The 14,736-nt window shown below is 62.8% G+C and overlaps 1 protein-coding gene across 1 annotated transcript; it reads right to left on the minus strand.

Moving 5' to 3' along the window:
- Positions 1–1,024: 1,024 nt before the first annotated feature.
- Positions 1,025–14,054, minus strand: LRPAP1 (LDL receptor related protein associated protein 1). Its single transcript, XM_020903376.2, has 8 exons — positions 13,791–14,054; positions 8,486–8,630; positions 6,454–6,578; positions 5,466–5,586; positions 5,014–5,172; positions 4,154–4,236; positions 3,448–3,624; positions 1,025–1,430 (listed from the first exon to the last, which is right to left on the minus strand). Exons 1-8 carry the CDS (start codon positions 14,001–14,003, stop codon positions 1,368–1,370), a joined length of 1,086 nt encoding a protein of 361 aa, XP_020759035.1. The 5' UTR covers positions 14,004–14,054; the 3' UTR covers positions 1,025–1,367.
- Between the last annotated feature and the right edge of the window lie 682 nt (positions 14,055–14,736).

A 14,736-nucleotide genomic window follows, 5' to 3' on the forward strand; every position in this document is an offset into this window, starting at 1 on the left:
CTCGTGGGGAAGCCCGCTGAGCCGCAGGCATGTTCTTTGCCCCGCATGAACCCCGTCTGCCCCAAATGACCGTCGACAAGCCACAGCTGCACAGGGCAGCCGCTGCCCCGACCAGGACCCTCGCCTCAGCCACGTCCTCAGGGCAACGAGCGCCCATTGCTCCTCCGGCACGTCTGAGTCCAGGAGTAGCCTCCAGGCTGTTGGCTCCTCTGACGGTAAACTGAGTCCCCGTTAGCGGCCATGTCCTGGGTGGACCTTGCACCGTCCCCCACTGTGAACCCACGAGGGCCAGGATGTTCCTCAGAGGGGCACTCAGTCCCCGAGTGTGTGGCTGGGGGCTCTGAGCTCCCCACCCCCCGCCTCCGAGCACCCTGGACGCCTGGGGTCCACCCGTCCTGACGGCTGTCTCAGAGCAGCGGCCCCAGCCCTGCCCATGGCCTGGTCACGGCTGGGAGGGACAGGGCAGCAGGTGCGGTTGGGGGCAGACGCGATGTGAGGGCCCGGCCGGGGCTGGCCAGGTGCCGGGCCCAGCGACTTGTGGGGGACCTCCTGCCATGGGGCCCCTTCCCTGCTCTTCACGGCGCCATGATGGCCCAGGCCGGCTGCCCTGGCGTTCCTTCTAAGACCAGCTAACAGGGCATCTGCCCCTGGGGTGCCAGTGATGACGGCGGGTCAGATGTGGCTGAGGGTGGGACACGGCACCCAGCGGAAGCATCTGGGGACTGTGTGTCGTGGATCCGGCCCTGCCAAGGGGCCTCGGCCAAGGGGCGAGGAACAGTCCGGAGCGCTCGGAGAGCCCTGCAGGCTGCCGGGCTTCCCCACAACCCCGACCCGTGGGGGCAGGACCTCACATCAGAAGCCAGGGTGCTGCCTGCTCAGACCCGGGAGTTCAGCGCCAAGCCAGGGAGGCCCAGCCAAGCCCACCAGCCCTCCCGTATCTCCCACCAGAGACTGGGGGTGGGGATGGGGTGGGAGAGGGGCCTGGACTCCCCAGGCCCAGCAGACACAGCAAGGCGGGGCCCGGTGACACCTCAGTGACCATGAGGTTTAATTAAATACGGTCATGTATTTATAAGGACTCCTGTACATAGTATTTCCAGTGGCAGATTCATAAGATTTCAATGTGAACTGTGACCTCATGGTGCAGGGGGCCACCAATCCACGGGCAGCTGGTGGAGCTCCCCTTCCCGGCCCCGGGGCGCCCGCGGCAGTCCGTCTGTCCTTCGGCTGCGGCCCCTCCCGGCCGGTCCCCTTCACACCTTCCCCGGGGTCCTGCTGACGGCCAAGCGGGCCCCGAGGGCCCGGGCCCCTTTGGGAACCCCAGGCCGCTGGTGCCTCCTCTATGCGGCGGGCCGGGCCGCGGGGCCTCAGAGCTCGTTGTGGCGGGCCCTGGAGACGCGGCTGGAGAGGTCCTGCATGTGCTTCTTCACCTGCGGGAACAGCACGGGCCGGTCACGCGGGACATCCGCTCGCTACCCGAGACTCGGCCTCCCGATGCAGAGCCGGAGCTCGGCGGTTCGCTTTCCAAGTGCCTCCCCCTGCAACCCCCATCTATAACTCATCACAGATAAACCATCCGAGCAGCTCATTAACCAGAAACAGCCTCCAGGGAACACTGGGAGCGGCCTCTCTCTCCAACCCAGCATCCTCACTTCTGACTTCACTGACTTTTGTTCTCTTCTTGATGAGTCTGGCTAAAGGTTTATCAATTCTGTTTTAAAGTGAAAGTGAAGTTGCTCAGTCAACTCTTTGTGACCCCATGGACTACAGCCCACCAGGCTCCTCCATCCATGGAATTCTCCAGGCAAGAGTACTGGAGTGGGTTGCCATTTTCTTCTCTGGGGGATCTTCTTGACCCAGGGATCGAACCCGGGTCTCCTGCATGGTGGACAGACGTCTTACCGTCTGAGCCACCAGGGAATCCTGTTTATCTTTCCTAAAGAACCAGCTCTTTGTTTCACGGACCTCTTCCTATTTGCTTCTGCTCTGACCTTCATCCCTGTCCCTCTGCTGACTGTGGTTTCATCTGCTCTTTCTCTGGTTCAAGTCTAAGGTCAGGCTGCGTTTCCCCCGAGGTGGGCCTGTGTGGCTACAAACCGCCCTCCTGGAACCGCTTCTGCGGCACCCCCTAGGTTTGGAGTTTGGGAAAGTCTTTTGTCTCCAGGTCCCTTTTGACTTCTTCATTTCTTCAGTGATCCACTGATTATTTAGTAGCCTACCGTGTAGCCTCTGTGTGTTATGGTTTTTGCAAAATTATCTTTTCTTGTAGTTTAATCTGAATTTCAAGCTATGTGATTTTAAGGAGCAGCAAAAAAAAAAAAAACGATAGGCAGTGAATGAAGACCCAGCCCGTCTGCGGCTCCCCAGGCTCTGTCCTCATCACAGCGGCGGGGGCCTCCGTGGCCTGGACTCTGCCCTGCTCCCCGGGCACAGAGCCCGCGGGTGGGAGCCCCCCAGGCTGGCGGGGCCCTGGGGCAGGGCCGCAGCACCGTTGGGGAAGCTTCCCTCTCCTTCCTCTCCCAGTGGGGTCTGGCCTCTCCCAGGTCGTCTCCGCCCCCCTTAGATACTTTCCTTTCCTTCCCCTAACTCATCCTGCACAGGGAGGGGAGGGCGCCCAGTGCAGGAGGCACAGAGGAGGTCCCTGCAGAGCCGCCCCGGGCCCGGGCTCCCGCAGCGATGCCCACACCTGTGCCGCTGGCTCCGCGCCACCTGCCCCTCACGTCCGCACTGAGCCTGAACCCGAGGCCCCTCCGGAGACGGGCCCCTCATGTCTTGGTGCCTGGGAGGTGCCCTGAGCTGTGGGCTCATCGCCGATGACCAGCCGGAGGCCCTGCCGGGTCAGGTGCCTCCAGCGAAGGGGCTTTGGTCTCTGCGTCCCATACATCCTCTGGGGTCTCACGTCAGCCCGCCGAGGGCATCTGTGAGCCCCGCGGGGCTGCACATGAGGAGTGACCCCGTGCAGGCCACCTGTGGCAGCCCGTTTCCCAAGGCACCGAGTGTGGAACCAACCGCCGTGTCCCAGGCCCGAAGCTTGGGAAACTGCCGGCCCCTGCGGCCACTCGGGAGCCCCCAGAGCCACCGGGCAGCTTGCGGGGGTGAAGGTCACGCAGGGCCAGGGGCGGGCTCACGTTCAGGGCCAGGCGGCCAGCTGTGTGGCTGGAAGAGCCTGGCTCCATCCTGCCTACCCACCGCCTCCCGTGGGCGCAGCCACACCAGACCTCTTGCTGGTCACCTGGGGGCCGGCCCAGCCTCAGCAGGCCCAGAGGCGGGGTGGGGGGTGGTGGGAAGGCCTGGGAGGTCCCTGCCCCACAGCCCAGCCCTGACCCCTGTGCAGCCCGGGCGGGGGCAGGGGCGGGGGCCTGATGGCGTGTCCACGCCCCCCGATGCCCCCGCCTAGCTCCGTGGGTGCGGATGAGCCCGGGGGGGCCAGCAGGTGGCCGAACTGACCTTGTAGCCCAGCTCCTTGGTCTTCTCCTCCAGCATGGCGTACCGCTCCTTGTTGCGGGTGATGTGCTCCTGGTCCCCGAAGCTCTCCACGTGCTTCAGCTTCTGGTGAGAAATTTCTAGCTGCTTCTGGTAATGGTTGTGCTTTTCAATTTTAACTTCGAAGTGCTTGAGCTCCTCCTGGGATGAGATTGAAACTAAACCCCCTCTACCACCTCCAGGCCCGCGTCAGACGCCTCCCGCACATGTCCACCACCTTCAGCTCACCAGAGCGCACCCCCTACTCCACCCCGCGCCCCCGTCCAGGGAAACAGCAGCCTCACACCCCGGGGCCCGTGCCCTCCCCTGACCGCTGACTTGCGGCTCGGCCACGCGGAGGCCCTCTGGCCTCCCTCCCTCTGGGCCCAGCCCAGACCCTGCAGGGCCTCGGTGGCGCCTCCATAACCCTCTCAATCCACTCGTCCCATGAGTCCACTCCTCACACCCGGCGAGCCCCAAACTCAGCAGACGGCCTGGAGGCAGCGTCCACATGCTGGAGGCCAGCTCTGTCCCACACGGGCCGCCGACCAGGACTCGGGGCTGCGGGGGGCGACTGGAGACAGTGCTGCACGCCCCGGTCTGGTGGGGTTGGAGGAGGGGGCCTTTCCGGCGTCATCAGCACGTCCACCAGGGACACTGCCACCCCACGGAGCTGGGGCGCCACCCTTACCCGGAAGGACTCCAGCTCCTTCTCGGTGAAGTTGGCTGACTTGGCCATGTCCCAGAGGTCCAGCACCCGCGGCTCCATGAACTCTGCACGAGAGTGAAGACGGGCTCAGTGACCCCAGCCTGGGACGCCCATGGGCATGCACGCCACCTGCACAGGGCGTGTGCCAGCATCCTCGGGAAGCACTCCTTGCGCCTGCGCTCAGCCGGCAGCTCCCAGGCCAGGTTGCCACTCCCCAGGGCGCAGGAGCCACCACTCAAGTGAGCAGGGGGCGCACTCCAGGGTTGGGGACGCCTCTGATTCTGTGGGGTCCCCCTACCCGCAGCTCTAGGCCGAGGCTTGGGCTGCTGCCTGTCCTCACAGTTCTGGGGCAAGGGAAACCAAACAGAGGGGACCCTTTAGTGAGCACTCGTCACCTACTTCCCTCCAGCCCCGGAGAAAGCCGGGAGCACGTGGGCCACGCGGCCAGCCCCCAGCTGACCCCTCCTGTTGCCCGGGGCTGCAGGAAGGACTCCAGCAGGAGGAGCCGCGGTCCGGGTGCATGGACCAAGGAGGGCAGGGGCTGAGGCACTGCGGCCAGCCTTGGCCCCACCCCTCCATACGGCTGGGCCCGCAGGGGTCCCTGCTCCCTGGAAACTCAATGGGTCGGCACAGTGGGCCCGTGGCGTGGTCCAGGCCCCCCACCATGGCAGGCTGAGTGAGCCCAGGACGCCCGGGTCGGGCAGAGGAGCAGGGAGCCTGGCTCGCGGCCTCGACGCGTCCCTGGGCCAAGAGCAGCGGTCGCCCCGTGGTCAGGACTCGGGGAACAGAGGATGGGGGACGACGGGATGGGCATCACAGCCGGGTGCTGGGCGGCGACTCACCAGTCTCCGCGCTGTAGCCCTGTTGGCTGACCCTGCGTAGCCGGTCGAAGCCCTGGCCAATGTTCCGCAGCCGGTCCTTCAGCTCCGCGTGCCTGCTCGCCAGTGCTTCCGCCTGCACGCCGCTCAGGTCCACCGGCCCGATGGCGTTCTCGTGGCTTTCTGCCGGAGCCCAGGCCGGGGGCCTGTGAGGGGCCGGCTCGGGGACGCTGTGCCCCACGCCCCCGCCCTGCTGACTCCCAGGTGGGCCCCGAGACCGCCACCCCTTGGGGGCCACCCCCAAGGCGACAGGAGAGGCTGGCGTCACCGCAGAACCAGTCCGTCCGGGCACCAGGCCCAGACGCTGAGGCTCCTGCTCAGACACCGGGAGGCCTGAGAGGGTGGTGCAGCCCCCCCCCCCCACCCCCGCCCCCGTTCTGGAACACTCCGGGCCCAGGGCCGCCCACCGGGAGCACCTTCGGTCCTGCCCAGGGTCTCCAGCAGTGCGTGGTACTCCTGCACCTTCTCCTTGTGGTGCTGCAGCTCCCGCCTCAGCTTGTCCAGCTCTTCGCTGGAGAACTTCCCCGAGGTCTTCGCCTGGAAGGGCAGCACCTCCGGTGAACACCCCCAGGGGCCGCGCTCACCCGGGCCAGCAGGACCCCGGCGCAGGCCCGGTTCTCAGCCTTTACCCACCTTACCGAGGGCAGGGCAGGGGCCCAGACCTGACCACCTCCAGGGCGGATGGTGGGGAGACTACTAAGCAAGGCGGGCATGGGGATGGACCCCAGCAGGACCCTGGGTCGGGGTGGGGGGCCAGGGGAGTCCTGCCCTGCATGGGGGTGCAGACACACGAGGGAAGAACGGGCCTTGGGCTCAGCCCCGAGGAAGTCTCCCTCCCCCTTCCCCGTCCCCACCGCCCCCAGGTCGGCCAGCTGGCGCCTCCACCCCAGCCGAGCTCGCAGAAGCCGTCCACAGGATCCAACTGCAGGTTACACACAGATGGCCCTGAACATAGGTCTGACCCGCGTGGGCCCATTTACGTGCAGGTTATTTTCAAAAACATTGCACCGCTACGCGATCGGCGGTTGGCTGACTCTGCAGACAGAGGGCTGACTCTCAGTTACACACAGGTCCTCCCTGGGCAGGGCAGGGTCAGTGCCCCCACCACCCACTGTCTTCACAGGTCGACAGTCCAGGCACCAAGCGAAGAGCCGCTCGGGACACCGCGAGCCTGCGTTTTAAGCACAGGTTGACGAGCACGCTTGTGGCGCTCGAGGCTCGGGTCCCCATGCACCACGAGGGACCCTGTAAACACGCGTTGTGACCTCCTGTTCACAGCAGCAAGCGCTCCAGGTGAGGCAGAGACGGGGCTGCAGGGAAGCGGGGCGGGGGGAGGGCCCGCAGCGTGAGGCCGGTCGCCCAGGGCAGGACGCCAGGTCGAGGGTCGCGCTCGGCGCAGGGTACCTTGTGCCACAGCTTCTCCAGCCGGGGGTCCTCCAGGCTGTCGTCATCGGCGCCGTGGTCGATGAAGTTGCTGCTCACGACCCGCGAGTCCTTCCTGCCGTCCAGACCGTACTTGGCCAGGATGACTAGGAGGGAGTGGGACGGGGTCAGGGCGGTGGGCTGGGGGCTGCACCCTGCTCTGCCCGCCCAGGACCTGGGGAAGGAGCCGGGACCTGGGGGTCCCCCCACACAGCTTCCGGGCGACCCCCCCACCCCCTGCCCTGTGAGGAGAGCTGCACACAGGCCTGGCACCCGTGGGACTGCCTCCGGGACTGGCTGCACATGTTCAAACCAAAACCTGCTGTCTGATTCTGTCGAGGGGCAAGCCCCAGCTGGGGCGGACGTGAACGGGGCCGCATGAGCAGGGGCCGCTCCCCCACAACCCATGTCTTTATTTGGAGATTTCTAAAGGCGGCATGTTCCTGTCAACAGCTTCAGGGAAAAGTTACTAATAACAGTGGAGCCGGGGGGACGCTGGCTCAGCCGCTGCTGGCGGGTCACTGCAGGCAGGCGGCCGGGGGACACTGACCCACAGCACTTAGGACGCAGCGCCCGCCCAGGGCCTCTGCACCAGACAGGGGCCTGTACCTCCACGCCGCTGTCTCTGACACAATGCGTGAGGGTACCTGGGCAGGTCTGGAGGCAGCTCCCTCCGCAGCAGGGCTGGGCTGCTGGGTCTGCCCTGGAGGAAGCCCCTCCCACCCCCAGTGACCCCCCCCTGCCCCACCCTCCCTGCTTGGAGGGCTGGGTCCGCAGGCTGCAGACAGGACCCGCCCTCCAGACTTCGCCCCGGGGCCACCCTGGGTCCTGGGCTTCTCTCCCCTGCTGTCCATCCCTGGGGTCCTCGGTCAAGCTGAGGCCACCTGGCCCCTGACTTGCAGCCCCTCCTCTGGGGCTGACCGCGTGAGCGCTGGACACGCGTGGTCTCCGAGGGGCCTGCGGCCCCCTGTGCAGCCCCCGCACAGCTCCTGGCCCTGGGTGCCCGCCTGCTGCCGGGGGCACCTCGTGGGGCTAAACTGCCCTGCCTACACTGCCCAGGGGCTCAGCCCACGGGGGCCGCAAGTGGGCCGTGGAGAGGGTGTGCTCCTGGTGTCCGGCCTGTGGTTTTCGAGACATTAAGAACCTGTCTGTGACCCTCTCCCTAAACTGCAGAAGCCCTTCACCCAGTGATGGGAGCCTGACCGTAGGAGGTGCAGCCCGCGGGTGGTCCAGCCTCCGCGAGGACTCAGCTTGGGGGGTGGGTCTGCCATCAGCCCAGCTGCCAGGCCGACCCTCCACACCAGCTCTCCGAGACGCTGGGCATGGGTGACCACCGTCTGCAGGGCCCAGGGCAGACCTGGCCACCGCTGGGTCCTGGTCTGGATGCCGCACTGTGTGGACACCAAGGTGTGGCACCTGCCTTGTAAAGGGGCTGGGGCGGCGGAGGGGGGTGGGTGGGATGTGGGGTCTCGGGGCCACACCTAGAAGATGGCCAGCCACTCGGGGAACACCGCCCCCAGATCGGAGGGCCCATCACAGGCCCTGGCTCTCCAGGCTGGCTGGGTCTCCTGCCAGGTCACCTGGGCACCCACAGAGACCAGCATCACCAAGACAAACAGGGCGGCCCCGCCTGGGCACGGCCGTGGACTGTGAGGGCGCTGCTCATCCCGGGGGACCAGACCCCAGGAACATCCTGCCTCCTCGTCCAGGTGACTCCCAGCTGCCCCAGCCGTCTCCCTGGACCAGACAGACCCGGGGCTTCGGCCACTGGGAGCTCGCTCGGCCGGACACCCTCACCCAGGACCCCCTCCTGCTGCCCGAGGCCCATTGAGGGCAGCCTGGCAGCCGTGCCCGCCTGGAGCCGAGGGTCACCCTGCAGGATCAGGCTCACGGGAGCAGTCCTGACTCGTCCGGCCTGTAGACCAAGTCAGAACAACAGGCTGGGGCCCGAGCCGGGGAGGCTGCTGCCCTTGGCCAGGAGAGAGAGGAGAAAGGGGACAGAGAAGAGAGGTACCGCTGAGGCTGCGGACCAGCTTCGCCTCCTCCTCCCCGTCCTCATCCAGGCCCTCAGCCTTCAGCTTCTTCCATTTGAATTCATCCCGTTCTTGAATCTTCAGATCGGTGTGGAGGTCGGACAACTTCAAAGGAGGAAGGTTCAGCTGCGGGAGGAGAGGAAGAGAGGACGCCTGACCACCAGCCGCGTGGTGACCAGCGGCAGCCAGAAGAAACTGCCCTCGGAGAGGAGATGAGGCCAGAGGCGGGGAGGAGGAGCCGGGGTCCTGGGAGCTCAGGACCCCGGCTTGTGCTCCCACACGGGAGCGTCCAAGGGCCCTCTGAGCGCGGCGTGGAACCCAGCAGCTTTTAGGCCCCAGGCCCACCCTCCAGCCTCGGCGGACACCGTGTCCCCAGGACCCCGGGACGTCAGTGGCCTGAGCGCGGGCACTGGGGAGACAGGCGGGCTCGCCCTCCAGCCTGGACCCTGGGCGCCTGTGCGCACCTGGGCATGGGGATGCGGGCGCACGGATGCTGGGCTTGCTCGAGAAACTTCTCCCTGTATATGTAACTAGGATAAAAAGTAAACTGCAAGGACTGGAGAATAGATCATATTTACGGAAAACTTCCAATTTAAAAACAAAGAGCACAGCCACGGCTCCCCAGGGTCGTTGCCAGTGCTGGGGGCTGACCGAGGGATGCGGGGCCTCCCTGGATAGGGGCTGCGGGGCTAAGAAGTGCCCTCCAGCTCCTGGCAGACCCTGCTCTGTGCTCAGCCCGAGGTCGCCTCCTTGCTTCTGGGCCAGAACCGGCATGTGAAGGCTGCCGTCAGGCCCATTAAACATGCAACTCAAATCAACACGCTAGCATGCCTGGCAGACACCTGCACCCTCGAAGGGTGGGTGGGGTGACATGGTGAGGACCCAGGGCTGCAGTGCGGGCCCCCCTGGGCAGCCCTTCCGCATCCATCAGCTCCCGGGGGCCCCACTACCCCAGGCAGGAGCGGGCGCTGGGACCTGACCCCAGACAGCCTGCCTGTCCTGCAGGAAGGGGACCCTCATGAGTCGGGCTTGGTGGCACAGGCATGTGCGTGCCCGCGCGTGCATGGGAGCAGGAAGGCAGTGGGAGACCTCTTGGGGCAGGAAGAAGGTGTGGAGAGGAAACCAAAGCTTCCAGGCAGCGTGGCACACCGGGGTTCCACTCGCCCCAACTTCCCTGGCTGTCCGCCTGCCCGGCTGGGCGGGAGGAAGCCTCGCAGCTCCTGTGGGTGACGCTGGGCCTGCGGGGCGGACGCTGGGCAGCGTCCTGGCTGCCTCTCTAGAGGTGCTCTATGAGCTTGGGGCCCTCTCCTCCACTCCTGTCAGAGCCTGGGGAGGGTAAGAACCTGCCCAGAGGACATGGCTCCATGTCCCTGGGTATCAGACCCTTTCTGCTGCTACTGGAAGGGGGATGGACTTAATTTCCTTCTCAGAGAGTTGGATGCTGGTGACCGAAGTGTCAGCAAGGCCTGCGTGTCACTTCTGTGCCCTGTAACTCTGGTGAGGCTGTTGATCAGACCTAGTGACTCTCTGCAGTGTTCAGGTTTTCTACAAATACAGATCACATCATCAGCAAACAGATCCTTTCACCTCTTCCTCTCTGATCTGGATGACTTTTCTTTCTTTTTTCTTGCCTGGCTGTTCTGCCTGGAGCTTCCACTCCTTGTTGAATAGGAGTAATAACCTAATTCTTAAACAAACAGGTGAAGGACTTGAATATAAATTTCTCAAAAAAAAAAAAAATTTCTCCAAACACCACACACGAATGGCCAACAGGGACATGAACAGACCCTCCACATCGCAGATCATCGGGAGGAATGGAAACCCCATGAGGAGACACCACCTCACGGCGGTCACAGGACGATCACTCTGGAGAATGGAAAGCAGCCCCTGCCGGCGGGGATGAGAGCAAAGGGCACCCCCTGGGCGACTGGTGGGAATGCGAACAGGCGCAGCCGCTGCGGGAAACAGTGTGGAGGCTCCTCAAAAACGGAGACTAGAGCTACTGTGTGATCCAGCAATCCCACCGCCGGGTACCTATCCAGAGGACCAGAAACCAGAATCTCCAAGAAAGATCTGTGCTTCCATGCTTCTTGCAGCAGCAGTCACAATGGCCAAGATACACGAACAACTACAACCAAGATGTCCATCGACATAAAGAAGGAAAATGTGGGACAGACACCAATGGAATATGAGCCTCAAAACAGAAGGGGAACTGGCCGTTAGTGATGACACGGGTGAGCCTGAAGGACGAGATGCTGCGTGAAACAAGCCAGACATATCAGCAAACACTCCTCCACAGCAACGCTTAACACGAGGGGAGGAAAGTGGACAAAACTGAGAGGCAGAGGAGAGACAATGAAGGGCTGGTCAAAGGGCGCAGAGTCAGCTGTGCGGCTCAAGTGAGTCCGGGAGACTCCCTGCTCAGTGTGACCCTGGCAACCAGACTGTATGTTTTTGTTGTTTAGTCACTAAGTTGTGTCCAACTCCTTGTGACCCCATGGACTGTAGCCCTACCAGGCTCCTCTGTCCATGGGATTTTCCAGGCAAGAATACTGGAGTGGGTTGCCATGCCCTTCTCCAGGGGATCTTCCCAATCCAGGGATCGAACCTGGGTCTCCTGCAAGGCAGGCAATTCTTCACCACCGAGAAACCTGGGAATCCCATTTAAACTGTTTATTTATTATTTAAAAACTTGCTAAGGGAGTGGGGGTCGATCTTAAGTTCTTACCACAAATAATAACAAACAAGAGCTCGGGAGATTTTCAGAGGCCAATCATACCTCAAAAGTGGTAAAACGAAACAACAAAAAACCAAAACCAACAACCAACCAAAAAAAAAAACCCCTGGGACCCAGCATCCACGTAGTCACCTCCAGCCACAGCTCTGCATGCTGATCCTGGACCGAAGTGGGACCCGCACCCCCGGCCCACGGAAGGACTGGTGAGATGATGGGAAGACACCTTCTCTCACCCTGCGCACACACCATGCAAGACACACCGTGAGGTCACCTCACTTTTAGAAAAAAAAGAAACACGTGATGTTTTCATTCAGTTCAGCCGCTCAGTCATGTCTGACCCTTTGCGACCCCATGGACTGCAGCACGCCAGGCCTCCCTGTCCATCACCAACTCCCGGAGCTTGCTCAAACTCATCCATCAAGTTGGTGATGCCATCCAACCATCTCATCCTCTGTTGTCCCCTTCTCCTCCCACCGTCAATCTTTCCCAGCATCAGGATCTTTTCTAAGGAGTCAGTCCTTTGCAGCAGGTGGCCAAAGTCTTGATGTTTCCAGAGAGCAAATTATCCCAAGAACAAAACGAAAAGGCTAAGAACCAAAAGTGCCTCGTGCTGGCCCTGCCTCCTGTCTGGGCTCGGCTCTGGGTGGGGGAGTGCCACAGCCACCACCCGAGAAGCTTCCTGAAGCTAGGGGGCTTCTAGGGGACTAGGGGGCTGGGACAGGCCAGCTTGTATTCCACAGGTCTGCTCAGGGAGCCAAAAAAATGATGCCACCAGGTGTGAACCCCACCCTGAGTACGTGTGCACTTCGTTCAGCAGAAAACACTTGTACATGCAATTGGGGAATTTCAGGGCTGAGCGGCCCAGAAAAGACATCTAGTGCAAGGCCGGCCTGTCCAAGAACAGTGATGGGGTTGCCAGAGAACAGAGGCAGGCCCTCTAAGATGTGACCCAAGACGGACCAGGTCGGCAGTGGACTGAGCACAGGGCGGGGTGGGGGGGGTGGCGGGGAGGGTCACGGAGGTGCAGCTCAAGGGCAGGGGACGGCCAGGAGAAGTGAGGAGGCCGGCAGATGCAAAGCGGCATCTGGACAGACAAGACAGGGCTGACCAGCACAGCCCTGCGGGCAGGAGGGCTACGAGCAGGTTCGCGGGCACAAATGCCCCTTCTTCCAGGAAGCCCTCCAGCCTCTCCAACCCAGAGTGCTCTCTCACCAGGCAGACTGCGCGCACACAGAGGCCCTGACAGCTAGGGACCCCAACGGAATCCTCAAGGGCACTGGCCTAGGAAGAGTGCGGGGCCTGGAAGCTAAGGGCCTGGGGGCATCCACTGGGCCCGGACCGCCCCGAAGGCGGCTCTCGTCACGTTCCTCCCCCACCGTTCTCCCCCCCTCAGTTTCTTTTCTTTTCCAAAACTTAGTCCTCACTTTGTTTTACTCTTTCAAGGACTCAGGAATGCTTAAAACTGGAAGACTGGAGCTGATAAGACTCCACTTGAAAGATGAAGACAGAGGCCCAGAAGCTGGGGGAAGCTTGTATATACCCATTTCTCTAAAAACACCCCGCCTGAAACAGAAGGGACTGTTAGGTTAATGAGGAAGCCGCTGGTGCAGGTCAATTAGCAAGCTGCCTCCAGGCGGAGTGACCTTAGGGGCGTCCTTTGCCCTCTAGGCTTGGAGGAAGGTAGGATTCAGTTCACTTGAGTATTTCAGGAGTTTCAGGTGTTATCCTCCCACCACAGGCGAAAGTGAGTTGCTCAGTCGTGTCTGACTGCAAATTCTCCAGGCCAGAATACCGAAGTGGGTAGCCATTCCCTTCTCACCACAGCCTCTCACCCAGTTTAACAAGAACCTGTCTGCTTCCAGGATTTCTGCTATCCCTGACTTGTCCTCATGACCAGCATCACCTGTTTTCTTGTTTCTCTATATAGGGAAACAGAATGTAGAAAAGGTAAAAACCTGCAAGGCAGGAGACCTGGGCCTGCCTGCTGGGAGGGAATCTCGGCCTCAAACTGACAGGGCAGCCCCTCTGCCCAGGCCAAGGCCTCCTTGTCTTCACCTGTCACCGCCAGGCCAGGGTCCCTGTTCCCTGATGAAGGGTAGAGGGAACGCAGTGAGAGGGACTCACACCTGTATGTGCGGGCGGGTCTGAGGCTGTCAAAGGCTCGAGGCGCCGGCCAGCAGACGCCCGAGACTGAAGAGACCCCGGCCCGGGCTCTGCAGACCCCAGGATCAGAGGACGCCCCGCGGATCCCCGAGACTGAAGAGACCCGGGCCCAGGTTCTGCGGACTTCAGGATTAAAAGACGCCCTGTGGACCCTCGAGACAGAAGAGACCCGGGCCTGGGCTCTGTGGACCCCAGGATCAGAGGACGCTCCGCGGACCCCCGAGACTGAAGAGACCCGGGCCCAGGTTCTGCGGACTTCATGATTAAAAGATGCCCTGCGGACCCTCGAGACAGAAGAGACCCGGGCCTGGGCTCTGCGGACCCCAGGATCAGAGGACGCCCTGGCCCGCGGAGCCCCGAGGTGGAGGGGCCCGGCCGCCGCTCACCCGCTGGGCCTTCTCCCACAGCTGGTTCAGCTTCTCCATGCGGAACTCCGCCGCGGGCTCGCGCTTCGAGGGCGGCGCGGGCTCGTTCTTCTCCCGCGAGTACTTGCCGGCATGGCCCGCCGCGGCCCACGGCCCGAGGAGCAGCAGCAGCAGCAGCGGCGACAGCGGCCGCCGCAGCGCGCGTATCACGGACAAGACCTTGCGCGACGCCATCTTTCGCCTCCAGACTCGGAGCCCCGGGAGCTGCGGGAAGGAAAAGGCCCCGCCCCGCCCACCGGGCTCGCCCCGCCCACCGCGCTGCCTCCTGGGAGTTGCAGTCCCTTCCTGCGCGGCCGACCCGAAAGGAGCAGCAGGCGGACTACAAGGGCCGGAGAGCCCTGCGGAGGCACGGCGCGGGGGCGTTTCCTAGGCAACCGCACCGCGGCCTGGAGTCGCCGGGCGCCGTGAGGCCCGAGTGCACCTCAGTTCAGTTCAGTCCAGTCGCTCAGTCGTGTCCGACTCTTTGCGACCCCATGAATCGCAGCACGCCAGGCCTCCCTGTCCATCACCAACTCCCGGAGTCTACCCAAACCCATGTCCATTGAGTCGGTGATGCCATCCAACCATCTCATCCTCTGTCGTCCCCTTCTCTCCTGCCTTCAGTCTTTCCAGCATCAGGGTCTTTTCCAGTGAGTCAACTCTTCGCATCAGGTGGCCAAAGTATTGGAATTTCAGCTTCAGCATCAGTCCTTCCGATGAATATTCAGGACTGATCTCCTTTAGGGTGGACTGGTTGGATCTCCTTGCAGTCCAAGGGTCTTCTCCAACACCACAGTTCAAAAGCATCAGTTCTTCGGGGCTCAGCTTTCTTTATGGTCCAACTCTCACATCCATACATGACTACTGGAAAAACCAGAGGTTTGACTAGACAGACCTTTGTTGGCAAAGTAATGTCTCTACTTTTTAA

This window comes from Odocoileus virginianus, unplaced genomic scaffold (genome assembly GCF_023699985.2).
Source record: "Odocoileus virginianus isolate 20LAN1187 ecotype Illinois unplaced genomic scaffold, Ovbor_1.2 Unplaced_Scaffold_5, whole genome shotgun sequence".
NCBI lineage: Eukaryota > Metazoa > Chordata > Mammalia > Artiodactyla > Cervidae > Odocoileus > Odocoileus virginianus.